General features: G+C 39.6%; 1 protein-coding gene across 2 annotated transcripts; it reads left to right on the top strand.

Moving 5' to 3' along the window:
- The first annotated feature begins 476 nt into the window (after nucleotides 1-476).
- arih2 (ariadne homolog 2 (Drosophila)) lies at nucleotides 477-17,897 on the top strand. 2 transcript variants are annotated; one of them, XM_077514839.1, is made up of 16 exons: nucleotides 505-630; nucleotides 4,580-4,604; nucleotides 4,988-5,521; nucleotides 6,340-6,407; nucleotides 7,288-7,360; nucleotides 7,686-7,827; nucleotides 8,884-9,005; nucleotides 9,531-9,640; nucleotides 9,925-10,042; nucleotides 10,138-10,188; nucleotides 10,329-10,350; nucleotides 11,368-11,519; nucleotides 13,963-14,106; nucleotides 15,174-15,239; nucleotides 15,532-15,657; nucleotides 16,170-17,897. In XM_077514839.1, the coding sequence occupies exons 3-16, from the start codon at nucleotides 5,258-5,260 to the stop codon at nucleotides 16,239-16,241; spliced, it is 1,530 nt and encodes a 509-aa protein (XP_077370965.1). In that variant the 5' UTR covers nucleotides 505-630; nucleotides 4,580-4,604; nucleotides 4,988-5,257; the 3' UTR covers nucleotides 16,242-17,897. The 2 variants fall into 2 exon arrangements, with proteins under 2 accessions (XP_077370966.1, XP_077370965.1); XM_077514840.1 differs by lacking the exon at nucleotides 4,580-4,604 and having other exon boundaries at nucleotides 477-630.
- Nucleotides 17,898-17,945: the final 48 nt, after the last annotated feature.

The following is a 17,945-nucleotide window of genomic DNA, read 5'->3' as shown; positions in this document are numbered from 1 at the left end:
GTAACTAACTTAAAATGTGTCACTAAATTAGCCGGTCCATTGCAGACACTGCCGTTCTCGAATAGTAATTGTAAAATTCAATAATACAACTACCTAAGTCAAGTTTCGCAACTAAAGTAGGGGTGAGGTAGCCCTACACATTAAATGCAGCATTTATAAAAAAAAAAATAAAAAAAAAATTAAAAAAAAATTGATAAGGCGTGTTAATTTCCTGGCCAAAATATTTCTGTCACCCTACATATTTATATTGTGTCGTTTTTGGAAAGAAGTTCGCTTCGGTGTAAGCTATTTGACAAGTGCAGCGTTACACAGCACTCGTATTTTACAATTTTAAACACCCCCGTAGGTGTTGTGTGTTTGTGTGTTTTAAACTCGTTTAAAAGTTTGCTAAAAGTAAACCTTTTATATATAGCTTATATAGTTACATGAATGCGTAGAGCCTAGGTTAGGTTTTAGTCGCCCTTTTCTTTTTTTACCTTTTCCTCGATTTGGAAATTGGAAATTCCGACTCCGTTGGTGTACATAGAACTCATCATATCGTCCGCCTACCAGCTAACGCACGTAGCGGCTTTGTAGTCTAAAACACACTTTTGTATGTCACCGTGGACAGGACCGGTGTCGCTCTGAGAGGTAAATATGTCTTGACGCAACGTAGACTCAATCGATATATATTTCGTGAATTTTATTTGTAGACTCTCGAGTTGCTGACGGCCTTGTTTACATCCCAATCCACGGGTTTGGAGTGGGTAAGAGGCGTATCATAACGATATCGGAGGCTAATGGGGAGCTAGCAACTGCGTTAACATTAATATCGTCAACTCGTATAAAATTGACCTGTTTTACTTTTCGTTGTTTTTTTTTCCCCCGAGAGGATCTTTTAACCTAGTTAAACTACTGGTTTGAGGTTTGTCTCGCTGTATGACTCAATGTAAATGTTTCAGGGCTAATCCGGCTAACTCAAATTGGCTATTCGATAACTGGATGGACCTCTGTGGCTCCTAAGCACATTTGCCAAACAATGGACGTATATATGTCGATCCTCTGTAAATTCAAAGTATGACATATTTGTTTCACCTCGTCCACGACATTACACCCCCCGGGCCCTCTAACACGTTATTATGAAACTGTGCTGAGTCGTTGTGATACATTAGCTTAGCAAGATGTGTGTCACCCAGTTTAAAGAGCCTATTTTTAGCCCGGACCAGGAGCCTTTGGCTGTTGCCTGGCTGGCACCAGAAACACCTGGCAGGTTCGTCTTGGCTCGTCTCTCCCTTTTCTGGGTAGATGCTAGATATTTGATTTATTCTAAAAGGTAATTAATATCTATTTATTTTAACATTTGAAATTCACGTACAGTACTGCACTTAAAGCGCTTTATAAATAAAGTTGAGTTGAGTTGAGTTGAGTTAACTCTTGAGCCCCTGAGTCATCAAAGTGTCTACTGTCTAGCTAGTGTCACTGGGCACGAATATAATGGGCTCATGGCCACTTGTGAGAATCAGTGATTCTCAACTGGTAGGTCAGGACTCTGGCCCAAATGTGGATCACGGAGATTGCAGGGGCCTCAGTTTATTACAACGTTTGTAGGTTACAGATGGTAAGAATACATTTTTATGCTGTATACAATAAGGCACATTTACAGTCATGGCCAAAAACATGGGCACCTTGTGATGTCAAATAATGCACCACTTCTACCAGAAATGAGTAGCAATTAGTACAGGACATTTTTTAAGATGTTCAAATGTTTATTCTTTGTGCTTGCATTGGCACAACGCACCGAGAGAGAGAGAAAAAAAAGCCAAATCTGATCATTCCACACAGAACTCCAAAAGGGGATTAGACAAAATTATAGCCACCCTCAACTTAATATCTGGTAGTACACTCTTTGTTAAACAACACCAACAACAACAACAACAACAACAACAACAAGCACTTCCTGCAGCCATCAACAGATTTCTACATTTCTCTGCTGGAATGTTGGCTCACTCGTCTTTTGACAACTCTTCCAAGTTTCCCATATTTGTAGGGTTCCTCTTCCCAACTGCTGTCTTCAGATCTCCCCACAGGTGTTGTTTACCATGTTCTTTGGCAATTGGATCTGGACTCATTGCTGGTCACTTCAGAACTTTCCAGCGCTTGGTCTTTAGCCATGTTGGGTGCTTATTTAAGTGTGCTTCGGGTCAATGTCCTGCTGTAAGACCCATGAGGTCTGATGGAGTGCCAGCTTTCTGACACTGGACCCTACATCGCGCTCCGTAGTATTCAGATTTCATGATGCCATGCGCACAGTCAAGGCATCTGGTACCAGAAGCAGCAAAGCAACCTGCAAACATCAGTGAATGTCCACCATGATTGACCTTAGGGGCTGTGTCTTCTTTGAAGGCCTTATTTAGGTTCCAGCAAACAGTACAGTAATGAGCTTTACCAAAAATCTCTGCAGCATCAAACAATTCGAAAACAAGCTGTCCGCTCCCAAGTATGTTAAAGTCTGTTGAAGCCAAAGCGAGTCCCGCTAAGAAACATTTAACGTGAGCTGAATGTTTTCACATTTATTTACTTATTACAAGGAGCCGTTAGGCAATCACCAGTGTGTCAGTTTATATGCCACAAAAGTAGACATTTAGCCATGAGCTGATGATGTCAATGTTTTGATAAACTGCATACAATCTGTAATATAGCTTATCTAAATGCATTGCACACTTCACCAGGTTTTATTACCATCAAGTCAGAGTATATCGCTTTTTACGCGACTGCTTACACTGAGTGCTGTGACTTCACACTAAGACCATCCAGAAGTACATTACAGTATGTTGTAGGGGTGTTAAAAAAAAAAAATCGATTCGGCGATATATCGCGATACTACATCGCGCGATTCTCGAATCGATTCAATAATCGGCAGAATCGATTTTTTTTTTTTTTTTGTTTGTTTTTTTTTTTTTTTTTTAGGATTCACACCTTGAGCATGGAAGAATGTTATATGAACGGCACATTAAGCCTTAAGATTTTTATTTTAATGCTGTTCAAACATGAAACAGATTACAACCTCTATAAGACTGAAAATTCAGATAAATAAATAATACATTTTCATATAAATCTTACACTCTACAAGCTTACTGATTAGTATTTTCTAAATATGAATGAAAAAAAATCGCAACAATCGACTTATAAATTCGTATCGGGATTAATCGGTATCGAATCGTGACCATTCGTATCGGGATTAATCGGTATCGAATCGAATCGTGACCTGTGAATCGTGATACGAATCGAATCGTCAGGTACAAGGCAATTCACACCCCTAGTATGTTGGAATATTACACTTCAAACAGCTAAATAATATAGCCTAAAAATGCCTCTGTTCCTGAGTGCCCCATTTGAGAGGGTTTTTAACATAGGGTTGGCATTGTGTTCTTGCAAAAAAAAAAATCAAAACTAAACAGTAGACAACCTACTTGGCATGTAACTGCAAGTTCTTATTGTATGTAGTTTTTTGTTTACATTTTCAGGGACAAGCATTAATTTGGCATTGTTCATGCTATGAATGTCGTTGTTTCTATTACTCTCAAAGGGAATGTTTTTAAGTGTGAAATGGAAAGCCCAAGGACTATTTGGTATCTGCATGCCAGATCAAACTATTCTTGACATTCAACATGACGTTCTGCATGTCTCAGTGTAGGTACATGTGAGCAAAATCCAGTTTTACATGAGTTTACATTTTTTTGTAGTGTTGTTTTTTATCGAGTCCAGGCTCCGACCTTCCTGGGTGGATTTTGCATGTTCTCCCCATGCCTGTGTGCGTCTTCTCCGGGTACTCCGGTCACCTCCCACGTTCCAAAGACATGCACGGCAGGTTAATTGGGCGCTCCGAATTGTCCCTAAGTGTGCTTGTGAGTGTGGATGGTTGTTCGTCTTTGTGTGCCCTGCGATTGGCTGGCAACCAGTCCAGGGTGTACCCCGCCTACTGCCCATAGCCAGATAGAGATAGGTTCCAGCACCCCCGCGACCCTTGTGAGTTGTGAGGAATAAGCGGTCAAGAAAAAGGATGGATGAATGGATTTTTAAGCAGAATTAGAAAATAAATTAGGACCAGTGGTCATGTAATCAATTAATCTGTCAGCAATACCCAAACAAGCAATACCCAATCTGTTTTCTAATCTGCGTTGCTTTTGCAGTGTACCACAATTTGTCCCAAGTTATTATCAAAACACTCATTTATTTGGAAATAAGGGTAATTTATCATATTTTATCCAGTCTGAAAGCAACAAAACAGCTGTATCCATTGTGAACAGCTCATGTGTTAATCTCCTAATTAGAAGATGTTTCGGTCATAAATGGTCAAACAAAAAGGCTATTATAAGAATATATTTGGGCAAATTGTTACTCAGAGCTGCTTTAATCTATTTTTTGTTTTGTTTTGATATCTCAAAATCTGGACAGTATTATGTGCATTTACAGCATATGAAGCATTTGTAATGCAGCTCTTGTATCAGATCTCATATAGCCATAAGCCTAACCCTGTGTAGCAAAAGTAGGGGCACCAAAGAGTGATTTCGTGTTAAGACTTTACTATTTCTGTTTCCAGCCATCTTTGCTGAAGGAGTACTCAGGTCTGTCTCTTCCTTTATATCTCATTTAAAGCTAAAGCATGTTCCAACTAATCCTCTAAGGCCCCAGACACTAAGGCTTAACACATGTCCTTCATCTTGTCTGTTCAGCTCAACACAATTTCAATCTAGTACATCACCAAGATAACGATCAGATAATAGTTGGAACTGGAATGAGTAGCAGTGTGGTTACCCTTAAGCAAACTTTCTTAATGCCATCTACTACTTTGCTTTTAGCCAGGGCTTTGGCACCATCTTGCAGAATGACCACAAAAAGCATAAACAATGAGAGTGAATGTAAAGATGTGATATTTGTTAATAGTCGGGTGTTCACTATACTTTATTGTATTTTTCAACATAACATATTTAATTCGCTTTCTCTGCAGTCTTTATTTCCTTGGATGATCGTCAAACTGGCCTTCCAAATGAGTGACGGGGAGTGTGACTTCTTCTGTTTCTTCCGCTGCTGCTGAGCACGCACTCCACGCGGCTCAGACACAACAGACGCCAGGGTGTCTGTGGACAGCAACACAAGATCACGAACCGGAAGACGGAGAGGCAGCGCCGATACAAGCCATTCTAGCCAATCAGAACCACAGAGATCCGACAGGTAGGCGTGCAGTCTACCTGTCCGGGTGGGTTATTCCGTCGACTGGATGTCTGTGGACATGAACAGCCAGGCGTCGGACAGCAACGAGGAAGACTTTGGGGTAAACTCTGAAGAGGAGGATGAGGACGACGGAGGGGAAGAGGAGGATCAAGGTGACATTGAAAACTACTACGATGGCGTGGCCAGCGATGTGGAGCAACAGGGCGCTGACTCCTTTGATCCAGAGGAGTATCAGTTCACTTGTCTGACATACAAGGAGAGCCAAAGGGTTCTCAGTGAGGAGGTGACCATTGTGGCTGCTGCATTGAAGGTGGGCCTCTTCTACTCTGCTTTCTTTTAACTCATGCTTTTTTTATACCAATGATAAAAATACGTCTATTACACAAAAAGTAAGTAAAGCTGAGATTTGAGTCATGGTATGGTTTGGTTCAGGTTTACACTACAGTCTGGCTCGAAAGAGGCACAGTATGAATATGGACATTTTTAACCCTCGTATTTATCAAAAGTTGTCATTCTTGTTTTTCCTGATCAAGCAGCTAACAGCTAGCGACTTAATGCCATCTGGGACATTGTTGGATATGTTGTGATGTAATGACCAAGCATTTGGAGGCTGCGTTTGTATTCAAATTTCCATAGCCTCCTAAATGTGTCACACTAGCCTTATAGCACAAGTAGAAGTGCATTTTTAGATTTCCTCTGTGATTGTAGTCTGTGTGTACAGTAAGTGGCCAACCGGGTAAGAATTGTGTGGATTGTTGTTTATCTATTACAGATGTGCTCTAGTAAATAGAAAGGGTACATTAGGAAATTTCACACTTTGTTCGGAAAAGGTGACAGCCTTGTTGTGGATGAAAATATTGAGCTAATAGCTACACATGAAGAATTTGGCACCCATTCTATGTCGTTTACTTCAACACTTCTGCTTTATCAGAAGCATATCAACTGTCAATAAATGCCTGGGACAAACATTAGCAATGTATTATTATTATCATCATAGGTCTGTTACTAGTTTGGCCTGTAATACAAGATGGTGTGGTCATGCAGTGTGTCTTCTGACTCACCTCATATTCAGGAAGATTAAATAAGTTTTCATTTCTCTCTCTTGCTCTCTCTCTTTTCTCTGTTCAGGTTTTACCGGCTGTTGCAAAGCTAATCCTCGTGCATTTTCACTGGCAGGTTTCACAAATACTGGACAGGTATTTTCCCTATTTTTGTAATTTTACAGTTACTCCAGAGTCCAGACTTTGTTTTCCCCAACTTTTCCTGTAATAGTTCTAGTGTCAAGCATGCTTGAAATGCTGAAAAATGGTTTCAGTTAGTTCATCAGTGAAGTTGAATATGGTGTTTGAAAGTTACAAAAAATAATTTTAAAAATAAATAAATCTTGAAATTTAGCATAGGTTGCTTGCCTTGAAATAGACATACAAGTTACAGATGGATGAGGAAGAACACTTCATTTACTGCAACACATGAGTAAACATAAATTAAATAGCTATTTGCCAACAAATATGTGGCAGAGGTGGGGATCATTTGATCCAACCTGCCATGCAATTCTGAAAACAAAACCCCAATAAGCTGTTCTAAAAAGAAATTAATGTAGCCCACAAATACTTATATATTACATAAAAAAAAATAAAAAAGTTTTTTGCGGAGGGGGGTTCCTCATAAGGGCAAGCATTTATCATATTTTTAGCATGTCTGCCTCACAGTTGGAAGGTTAGAATCTTCTTCTGTGGAGTGTGTGGGTATTCTCCCTGTGCTGCTTTGGGTTTTCACCGGCTACTCAGGCTTCATCACACATCACCAAAACGCACATGTTAAGTTTATTGAAGACCAAGACTGTCATTAGGGGTGAATGCGAGTGTGACTCATCCAGTCCAGGATTTACCCTGGTTCTTTCTCAAGACAGGAGAGATGGGCTCCAGCTCCCTGTCACCTTAATAACAAGCAATCTGACCTGGGAAAGGTTGCAAGAACCTCCTGTTTTCATATGTTGTTTCTTAATTTCTCTCCACAATAATTTTTTACTTTTTCCGTCCTCATTCCAGCCTCTATTTTTCCCCTTGTTGTATGCAGGAATAAGTCCAGTTCGTCTCTAGTGTTGTCTGACGCTCTGGTTCAACCTAGCAGTACATGCAGAGCAGTCATTGTGAGTAACAAATGGACGATATCGTTATACTGCTGGAGACCAATGCAAGCTCATAAACTTTGTTTTATGAATGTGCTTTCTTGTACACTTTCTTCAATGGTAGTTGTATGCATTTTTTCTGCAAATTCATATGTATATTTTTCTTTTTCTATCGCTTTAAAAAAAATAAAATAAAATAAAACAAACGTTATGAATGCAAATGGAACTCCTTGCAAGCAGACCAGTTTAATGTGCATTTCTGCAGTTCACAATTTATATTTGTAAAATGTATTTATTCACTTTGGGACAATGAAATTAGAACTTAAATTGAATTTGTGTTTTTCAGGGCCCTCAGTCCCCTCAGTGTGGTGTGTGTCTCCAGGTCGTACGGAGAGACTCTCTGCTGGCGCTGCCCTGCCAGCACTCCTTCTGCAAAGCTTGCTGGGAGCAGCACTGTACTGTACTGGTCAAAGATGGTATCGGAGTGGGTAAGTCAAGATTGGGTGCATGTGCGTGTGTGTGTTAACAGGTCTGGTCATTGTATACAAAAATGATCAAGGTAGCGGGAGTAAATGTAAGCAGAAATCTCTTTTCTCTGTCACATGCATTTTTGAAGAGACTGCATACATGATTACACATAGATGCCATGTGGATATACGGAAATACCTCCCAAGTGGCCCAGTCCTGCATACTGTATTCGGTTTTCATTTTTGAAACTGTATTGTATTCTTGCATTGCTGACTTGTGTTACATTTACCAAAGTAAGGTAATACAGTGGAACGTAGAAAATCACACAATTCGTTTCTTGACATTGGTTCACAGTACGGTAAAGTGAATGATGCCATTCCAGACTCCAAATGACACCATTATAAAACGATTAATTCTGTAGTCTATATTTTATTTTAAATTGCATTCTTAACCATCATTCAAGTGTAAAGGTAAGCATTGTCTAATAAAACGGTAACATAGTAAAACTACCCAGCTTAGATGATACATGAGTCATCATTTTCATACTAGATTGGTAAGTGCGCTTTCAGCGATGCAATACAGTGCAGCATCTGCTTGGCAAATTATTTAATTCAATTTCGATTTTGTTAGTGCATGTTTAAATGTACAATTTTGTGCTTGTGTTATGTAGCCCACTATGTAAAGTACTTTGTGGCTGTATAAATAATATTTAGTTCCTTAAAATTAATTGAGAAATGCATTTGCCACTTGTCATTTGTCAAATGTGCAACTAGATCAGATAAGTTTTTCTTCTTCTCGTGCAATATGAATGTGCAAAGAATGTTTTCGCTGTATACCAATTGCGTGCTCATTTTTAGACGTGAGTGTTTGGGCTTGTTTATAAATGCAGCGCAAGATAACAGTAACTTGAAACCTGTTGCTGCTTTACTTTATTCCTGGTGAAAAAAAGGAAATCCAACAGAGTATTTCTATTGTTAAGTGCAATTGCTAGTACACATTATGGATGATATGGGAAATCAGATTTTCCAGTAATTAATGTATTTGAATGTGGGGTGTGTGCGCTTTTGTCTTTCCAGGCATTTCCTGTATGGCTCAGGATTGCTCCCTGCAAATGCCAGAAGATTTTGTCCTGCCTCTCCTGCCAGGAGATGAGCTGAAGGACAAGTACAGACGCTACCTCTTCAGAGACTATGTTGAGGTGTGTGTTTGTTCATCCTTCCTTGATCTACAATCAGATCCCGAAATATTCAGACAGCAACACAATTCTCTTCATTTTGGCTTGAAACACCACCGCAATTGATTTGAAATGAATTGAGCAAGATTTGCTTTAACTGGAAACGTTCAACTTTAATTTGAGGGTATTTACATCCAATTCAGGTGACGTGTAGAAATGACAACAGTTTGTCTGTGCCTTCCACATTTTAAATAAGGGACCAAAAGTCATGGGACAATTGACTGCTCAGCGGTTTCATTGCATCGCAGCTGCAGAATGCCTTAAAAGGAGTTCATTTGCATGTCCCTTTGTGTTCGAAGAAATGAAACAATACTTTATAAAACATTGTTTTATATATCGCTATGTCAGTCGAAAGAATTTTGTAAGATCACTTTATGGTCTTGTTGGCTTGGGCCCGCTGATCCTCATGAAGATCAATGTTTGAAACACATCGGGTTGCCCTGAAGCGTGTTGCTCAGCTTTACCTGATGTTCATGTCTCCAACTGCAGAGTCACTTCCAATTGCAACTGTGTCCGGGTGCAGACTGCCCTATCGTCATTAAGGTGCAGGAGCCACGGGCGCGCAGGGTGCAGTGTAGTCGCTGCAGTGAGGTCTTTTGGTAGGTCCACAACACGCTCACACACAGAATCATATAGAGCGAATGCAAATGAAACAACGGAATTTAAAATAAAAATTGAATTCCTAATCGGAAAAGTATATAAAAAAATAACTGCATTGGCTTATGCATTTTTCTTTGTGTGCATTTTTAAAAATATTTATGAGAGGTGGTTTAATCAAAGAGGTTCGTAATAATATTTCCAATGCTTCAAGCCTTCAACTGCCAATAAATTGTATGCAATTGAGTTTCAATGCTGACTTTTTTGTTTTGTCTCTTGTTGTAAGTTTTAAATGCCGTCAGATGTACCACGCACCCACAGACTGCGCAACCATCCGGAAATGGCTCACGAAATGTGCCGACGACTCGGAGACGGCAAACTATATCAGCGCACACACTAAAGATGTATGAGCTGCCACGTGGTTTCTATTTTGACTTGTAACTTTAAAAAAAAAAAAAAAATAGTTTGAAATGTGAAGTAACTGTCTGTCACATTTCAGTGTCCTAAGTGCAATATCTGCATTGAGAAGAATGGAGGATGCAATCACATGGTAAGTCACAGCCGAAATGTCCACAACACTTGAATTTTACACTGAAGCTCTTCTCTTTTTAAAGTGTAGCATTTGTATATCCAGGTTCATTTGTTATTGATAGTTTACTTTAACAAATGTATCTTGTTTGTTTATTCCAGCAATGCTCCAAGTGCAAACATGGTAAGTGATTGACTCCTTTATAACATGGAATGTCATGTATGCAGAAATAAGACTAAAATGTTTCTGCAGGACTTTGAACTGTGCAGGAAATAAGTGTTATTCATATTCACTTTACCACAATAGTTGGTCAAGTTGCTTGTGCCCAGTGATTTATATGCTGAAGGATGGATGTAGTTTGTAATTCAGGGAACTCATCACATGAGGAAAGAATGTGGTTATACTGGGATTTAAATAACAATGACATCTTCTAAGAGCTATATTTAATCTGAATTTATACAGCATGGTGCAAGTGACAGTATTTGTGTTCATTTATTTTTTTTTTTTTGGTGTATTAGGGCAACATAATGGGAAAAAAAAGCATGGCATCAGATATCCTCCAAACAGAATCAAGTTTCTTTCACATGGGGGTAAAAATCGGATATGACCTGCAAGTGCAGTGTAAACGCATAGCTTGGATATACCCTGTCAATGCAAACATGATGTCATTGAAATACATTGATTGGTGGCATACAGTACACAGTTGTGTCTGCCCAAATAACACAAACAGGCCAAAATAAACACCCACTCTAAATCAATAAAATGTAACTTGTATCTATCTACAGCAAGCAAAGTGAGTGTGGGCGGCAGCCAGCAGAGTAATGCTGAGTTCACCTTAATTTAAATCATTGGGGGGGAGCAGTCTGACATGGCCAACTAAACTGTGTTACCTTTAATGTCTGTATTCATTGTATATTTCTGTATTGCCGATGCTTGTGGTGTTAATTCAGCTGCACTTGCAGTAATATGTTGCATCAGTGAAAATCCTGTCATATCTGTATGTATCACTTGCTATGTACCGGTACATGAAAATAGACAGTCAAAAAGTCAAATACCATAGGCGTTAAATCTGATTCTCAAACCTGGTCCTGCAATGTAACTCCAGCCTGAGCATGCATGAATATTTGTCATCCTGTTTAAGAAATCCAAATAACCCTTTTTTCTTTTTTCTTTTTTTTTTTCTTTTTTTTAAATCTTCAGACTTCTGCTGGATGTGTCTCGGTGACTGGAAGACACATGGCAGTGAATACTACGAGTGCAGTCGTTACAAAGAAAACCCCGATATAGTCAACCAGAGCCAGCAGGCTCAGGCCAGAGAGGCGCTCAAGAAATACCTCTTCTACTTTGAGAGGGTGAGCACTGAGAGTAGGAGTGACTGAGTATATAAACAATGTAAAGCTAAATTTCAGATATTTATTTGACATATATGTACTGTATAGAGATAGACCGATATGCTTTTTTCAGGGCCGATACCGATTCCGATTATCGGTAGTCAAGGAGGCAGATAACCGATATTTGAAGCCGATATTCCTTTGCCTTAAAAGTTAAAATGTTGGCACCAAATTTTGGAATAATGCAAACCCTAACCGTTCTTTACAATGGATTCTCACACTGCACTTTTCATTTTACATCCTTCTATCTGCAATAAGACGTTGGTGGCGGGGGGAGTTAAATGTGGGGGCCAATGTGACATTACCTTTTATAGCATTTGGGATACTTGTAGTTTTATTCTATAAATGTTATATTTTTATATTTTGAAGTAATAGGAGGAACCCTGTCATTCAAAATGTGCATCAGCTGTGGCATTACTTATTACTACAGCAAAAAAAAATAAAAAAAATCCATGAGAAAAACTATTCATCCCTGAACACCATACAGTTCTTGTAGACCTTATTATAATTATTGTTATTGTTACCATATAGACAGTTTTGATAAGCTGAGGATCTTAAATCGAGAACAGCAATATCATGCTACTCCTCTCTACAAGAGAACTGTCAAAAGACACTTCATCATGTAGTTTAGTGCCACTTAGGATGCCCCAATCAACGCAGAAAAAGGTAGAGTAAAATAACTTGGTTATAATAATAGTAAGAATAACTTGGTTAAACAGACATTGTTGCGGTGGACCGCTGCCACTTTCTGCTGTTTAATGTGTTTTACACTTATAGACACGTGTGTGTATATGGGCCCACTATTCTCTCACTACTGTACTGTACTGTATCACTTAATGGCACAGATGTACTTGTCTAAATAAGTGCAACATTGCTAATTCACATTAACAAGCACTGTCTTAGCTGTCCACATGAATAGTTACTAACACACGAGAAAGTTATACAACACACCAAACATGAGCTCATTATTCAAAGTATGATGCACGTAACGAAATTACATCACTGAACATTAATTGCAGCCGACTACGGCCGTAGATGTTACATATTAGTGGCATCCATTGAGAGCATAATGTCCCAACTCACAGCAGACATGACGTGAAAAGAGAGACAAAACAAGCAAATAAGCACACTATACTTTAGTGCACTTCTCTACTAATGCCAAACATACGGAAGAGAACACGTTCGTGTAGTTAAACGGTGTTTGAGACACTTAATTAGTTACGGAGCGGACTTTAACGAGGTGCACAACGAGCTGTCAATCAAATCGACGTCGAAGCTTAAGGCACACAATGGCAAACCAGTGCGACAAATAAACACAATATAAAGTAACTAAACGCTATTTAGTGTCACTGTGGCATCTCACTGCATAATAACCGCTATGCAACAAGTAGTGGACGTGACCCAGAATGCAATGTGTGCGTCACGAGAGGTAAATATAATGACATTACTCTACTCTTAACATGGAACTAGACAATATAATAATGACAACTGTTAATATTTGGAACCTTTCTAACAAACATTATTTACTTAATTAAGTGAAAATGTGTGTGATTCCCTCCCCGAGTAGTTCAAGTAGCGAATTAGCTACTGGGTGTTAGCCTACATGCTAAGCTGAACACACCACTGTTAGCTAGCGGGGATTCAATGCAAGGCAATGCAGCTCCATTCATATAGTGCATTTAATACACAACAAAATTCAATGTGTTTAGCTTATCATGGTGAAACGATCGGCGGAGTCTCTTCTCTTTTAACTTACCTTCGAAGCATGTGTCTGTCGCGTTGTGTCCGTGGGTGCGTGTGTGACCGGCTACTGTGATACAGGCATACACTACTGATTGGTTCTGGCTCTTGCACGGCTAACCAATCAAATGCTGCTATGGGCGTTACATTGCTGGAGTTGGACTCCATAACAGACAGAGACGCTCTGGGCTGCATTCGAAGCGAAAAGACGGAGTTTTAAATGGATCGCTCATATTGGCCGTCAGATTAATAAAACAGACCGATACCGATATGTACCAATATGTCAAATATCGGCCCCGATTATCGGCCCGACCGATTATCGGTCTATCTCTATATGAGACTGTGTATTGGTCATGACGTTACATTCACAGGAAAGTATGCATAGTTGAGTGTTTGTTCAAATGATCACATTTATCTCAGAGCACTTAGTGATACTGGTCAAACATTTTCTTGATCTCACAAAGCGCAGGAAGTGTCTTCTTTAATTTGAGTACATTTGTTACATTTTATCAAAGGATTTACAAACCATAATTTGCCAACCTCCTCACTGGGTGCAACAACTACACTTACCAATATTTGAATGCAGAGAAAATTCTGATGGTGTCCAGTGGGATACATTGTGGTCAAATACAATTGTTGTTTTTTTATGTGTTTCCTGCACCAGTGGGAGAACCATAACAAGTCTCTACAGCTGGAGGCTCAGACGTACCAGAGGATACAGGAGAAGATCCAGGAGAGAGTGATGAACAACCTGGGAACCTGGATTGACTGGCAGTACCTTCACAACGCTGCAAAGCTTTTAGCTAAGGTATTTTTTGTTTGTTTAGGTTTCAGATGGTTTGGTTTTAGTTGGACAAAGAGTATGTTTTTTTTTTTAATGTTCAATGCAGTATTCAGCAGATTTAATTGTTTGAAGTTTTACGTATAATTAAATATTCTGTCAAAATTTGAAGCCCAGTGAACTTGACTGCGAAATTGTATTTAAAATAATTGATAGTCTTAATTTGCTTATCCATCAATTGCAGAACCTTAAACTAACGCCTTCAAATTATTTGGATGTGTATTATCATAAAGAGTATATGGCATCTCATGGCAAGACAGCTTCTCATCCTTCGTAATATTAAAGGGGCTGTCTGCCGGATTCACTCAGGAAAATGCACTTTTTAAATACAGGATGTACACACTTTAACTTTCTCTCAGTCTACACATCTGTGTTTTTGTTAATCTTTTGTGGTAATTTCGTCCTAACCCCCCAACTCCCCAGCCTGTATTTTGCCATTGTGTGTTTGTTTTGTAAACAAATCATTCACACACGTGAGTGAGTGAGTGAATAAATAATAATCCGTGCGTGCTTTCAAATTGCCGCGGGAGTGACGTCACGCAGCTGACACGTTCGCCCGGCCCCGTTTGCGACACGTCACCCCCCGCTTTGCGATTGGCTGGAGGGTTGTAAATACTGTCTTTCCACAGAAACGTCCCGCTGTTTACAAAACAAACACAAAATGGCAAAATACAGGCTGGGGAGGTGGGGGTTTACGACGAAATTACCACAAAAGATTAATAAAAACACAGATGTGTAGACTGAGAGAAAGTTAGTGTGTACATCCTGTATTTAAAAAGTGCATTTTCCTGAGTGAATCCGGCAGACAGCCCCTTTAATGAACCAACCAGAACACTTTCATGTTGTCTTAGTGCTAGCGTCTGTGCTATCATTGCTATTTAAAGTTGTATAAAGTGCTTGTACAACCAAGTCAGATGTTAGTCTTTTTATACCAGTAAGTCACAGGGCACCTTTTTTTTTTTTTTAATTGCCAATTTCTCTCCAAAATCCAGTGTTTGACTGACTTCCCTTATCTGTTGTCTTTTTGCTTCCAGTGTCGCTACACACTGCAGTATACGTATCCCTATGCCTACTACATGGCCGGCCCACGCAAAAAACTGGTGAGAAACTGTATTCTTGTTGCCTGGTCCACTAACTTGAGTGTCTTTGACAGATGATAGGAGACAACAAAAATATCAAAGTAATAGGAACACCTTATGGTGCTTAGTTTGAGATAAGACAGACAAAAGAGAAGAACAAAGTGGAGAAGAGAAAAAGAAACAACAAAAAGCAGTAACACAAGATAGCGATTGGAATAAGAGCTGCCAAGATGTGTTTTGAGAGGGGACAAATGAAGAGAAGAAGAGAGACAAAGGCTTGAGTGTGTGTTGATTTGGTTTCGTTTTTCTGCAGTTTGAGTACCAGCAGGCTCAGCTGGAGGCAGAGATCGAGAACTTGTCGTGGAAAGTGGAGCGGGTGGACAGCTACGAGAGAGCAGTGGTGGGAGGCGAGGTTGATCTCAGTGCCAGCGACAGAGGGGTAAGACAAGATCTTTGTTTTATACAGTAATAGGGATCCAGTTCTATTGCGAGTGGTGGAAAAAACAACGCAATTGATTGATGCCTCCTCCAAAAAGCTTAGAACTGCCTAAATTCATAATTTGTCAAACTCATCTTGTGTTATCCTTAAAACCTCTGACACATGGAGATGGCAGGTTTTTCTTCGAATAACATGATAGGATCCCCTTAAAAATCTGAAAAGTGTACGTTTCAAACTTTGAACAGGCGGCGGAATCACTGTGCTTATTATAAATAAATAGAACTGGCAGCTGCCTCAAAGTGTTGTTGCGTGTATTTTTCGAGAGGGAGACCTGCGATCCGCTTGCATTAAAATACAGCCCGTTTTTATTGTTCTAATGTAATCAGCAGCTCAGAGCAGCTTTTGCTGGAACAGTTTCCTGAGCACTGGGCTTTAAGGAGGTACCACTTGAGGCATGTTGTGTAAACCCGTCCTGGAGAAAATGTTGAGATTCCTTTTGTCTGTGCCAACAGGAGCTGGAGAATCAGATGCACATTGCCGAGCAGAGGCGACGCACGCTGCTGAAGGATTTCCACGACACATGAAACGCCACTGAAGCTGCAGAGCACCAGCATCTCTTTCGTCCTTCCTTTTTTTCCTGCCTTCTCTTTCTTACTTGCCCCCAACCCACTCTTGCTTCCTTCAGTGACCATCCCCAGGGTTCACTCCTGGTGCCCTAATTCCTTATCAACGCTCACTTGCTTTTTTCTCTTTCCATCCTTTTCTCTTCCTTATCTCACCCCTAAAATGCTGCAGGGTCACGGAATGGCACGATTGTATCTCCCCCCTCTTCCTCATGCTCTTTCACCGTGTGTTGGCTTTAACGCAGTCACCTGAGTTAGATCGCTTGATCAGAGGACACCATTTGGATCATGTGTGTGTCTCAAATATCTCTTGTTACTGTCCAGCAATATGCTGGTGACACATTAAAAAAAAAAAGAAAAAAGAAAAAAGATCAAATCAATTTCTAGTTTTCTCAACAAAGATTTTGCTACTAATGCTAAAACCATAAAGCCTAGTAGACACTTTGTGGCAGTTGCATTGCTCACATTTACATATTATATGTATTTGTGTTTTCATTTAGTTGGCTAATTTAATTTATAAGTGCAGTTCTGAAAAGCATCTGCATCCTTCCTACATGACTTGGACAAAATGCAACATTTCCATGTGCATGATACGTGTTCACATACAGATCATACTGAAGATGAATGTATAGGATTTTTTTTTTCTCCACAATAAACACTTTCCATGTGATTTGGTTTTTGCTACTTCCAAACCTGACTTGCTTTGACCACAACTGCCAGTAAAATGCTGCATGCTAGTTGTTATGATCTTAGAAAACCTAATTGGCTCTTCGATACAACCTGCTTAATGTTACTTCAAACCGGGTGGGCAACCAACAGACGATGTGCTGCCTGAGCGAGCGCATACCTGGCCTGCCAGAAGCCTGCAAACAAAATATCTCAGATATAGTGTAATAAGAAGCCGCAAAAAATAAATCCACAAATGCTCAAAATATATGAAGAGTCCTTTTTCAAAATGCACTAAAATCTATTTTGCGTATTCTGCAGAGTGACACTCACGGTATCCTTGGCCTGCACATTTACAAACATTATTTTGATCCTGTTGAACATGTTCAGTGTATCGTGAATGGTGTACTGGTGGTCAGCTCACCTGCCTCAGTTCTCAACTGAATAAAACAATTCATTGGCTCAATCATAACATATTTAACAAACGGTAATACAGTAGAGCCCGTTCTACACAAAAGAATGGCTTGGCTCTCTGAGGACCTCAACTTCTCACTGAAATCAAGAAAGGTTCCCCACCCGTGTTTGCAAGTTTTTATGTTTGCTGCAGTTTAATCAATTCATGACAGATCATAGACAGTTTTTGTCCATGACAACAGAGCCCGCATAACACAAACGCACGTTATGCATTTACTCCACTACTCACTCATTTTTACTCCCCTCTCTATTGTGTTTATTTCCACCGTTTCATCATTTTTGAGCTTTGGTTTTCCTCTTCTCTTCCTTGCTGACATTGTTCATATTTCTTCTTCTGGGAAAAAAATGGCTGTTGATAGATGGTTTAAAAAAAAAAAAAAAGTATAAAGAAAAAGCTACCAAAAAAAGTGCTGTAATTTTCAACGGTTGTACATTAATACAGAAAATAGAGTTACTGAGAGAGTTTTTAAAACTGAACCCTTGTCTTGTGTGTTCATTGCAATGCTACATGTCACATGCACAATC

Source organism: Festucalex cinctus, chromosome 2 (assembly GCF_051991245.1).
Source record: "Festucalex cinctus isolate MCC-2025b chromosome 2, RoL_Fcin_1.0, whole genome shotgun sequence".
In the NCBI taxonomy this organism is placed as follows: domain Eukaryota; kingdom Metazoa; phylum Chordata; class Actinopteri; order Syngnathiformes; family Syngnathidae; genus Festucalex; species Festucalex cinctus.
Note: the sequence above shows the minus strand (reverse complement) of the source record. Positions and strands in the feature narration are given on the sequence as shown.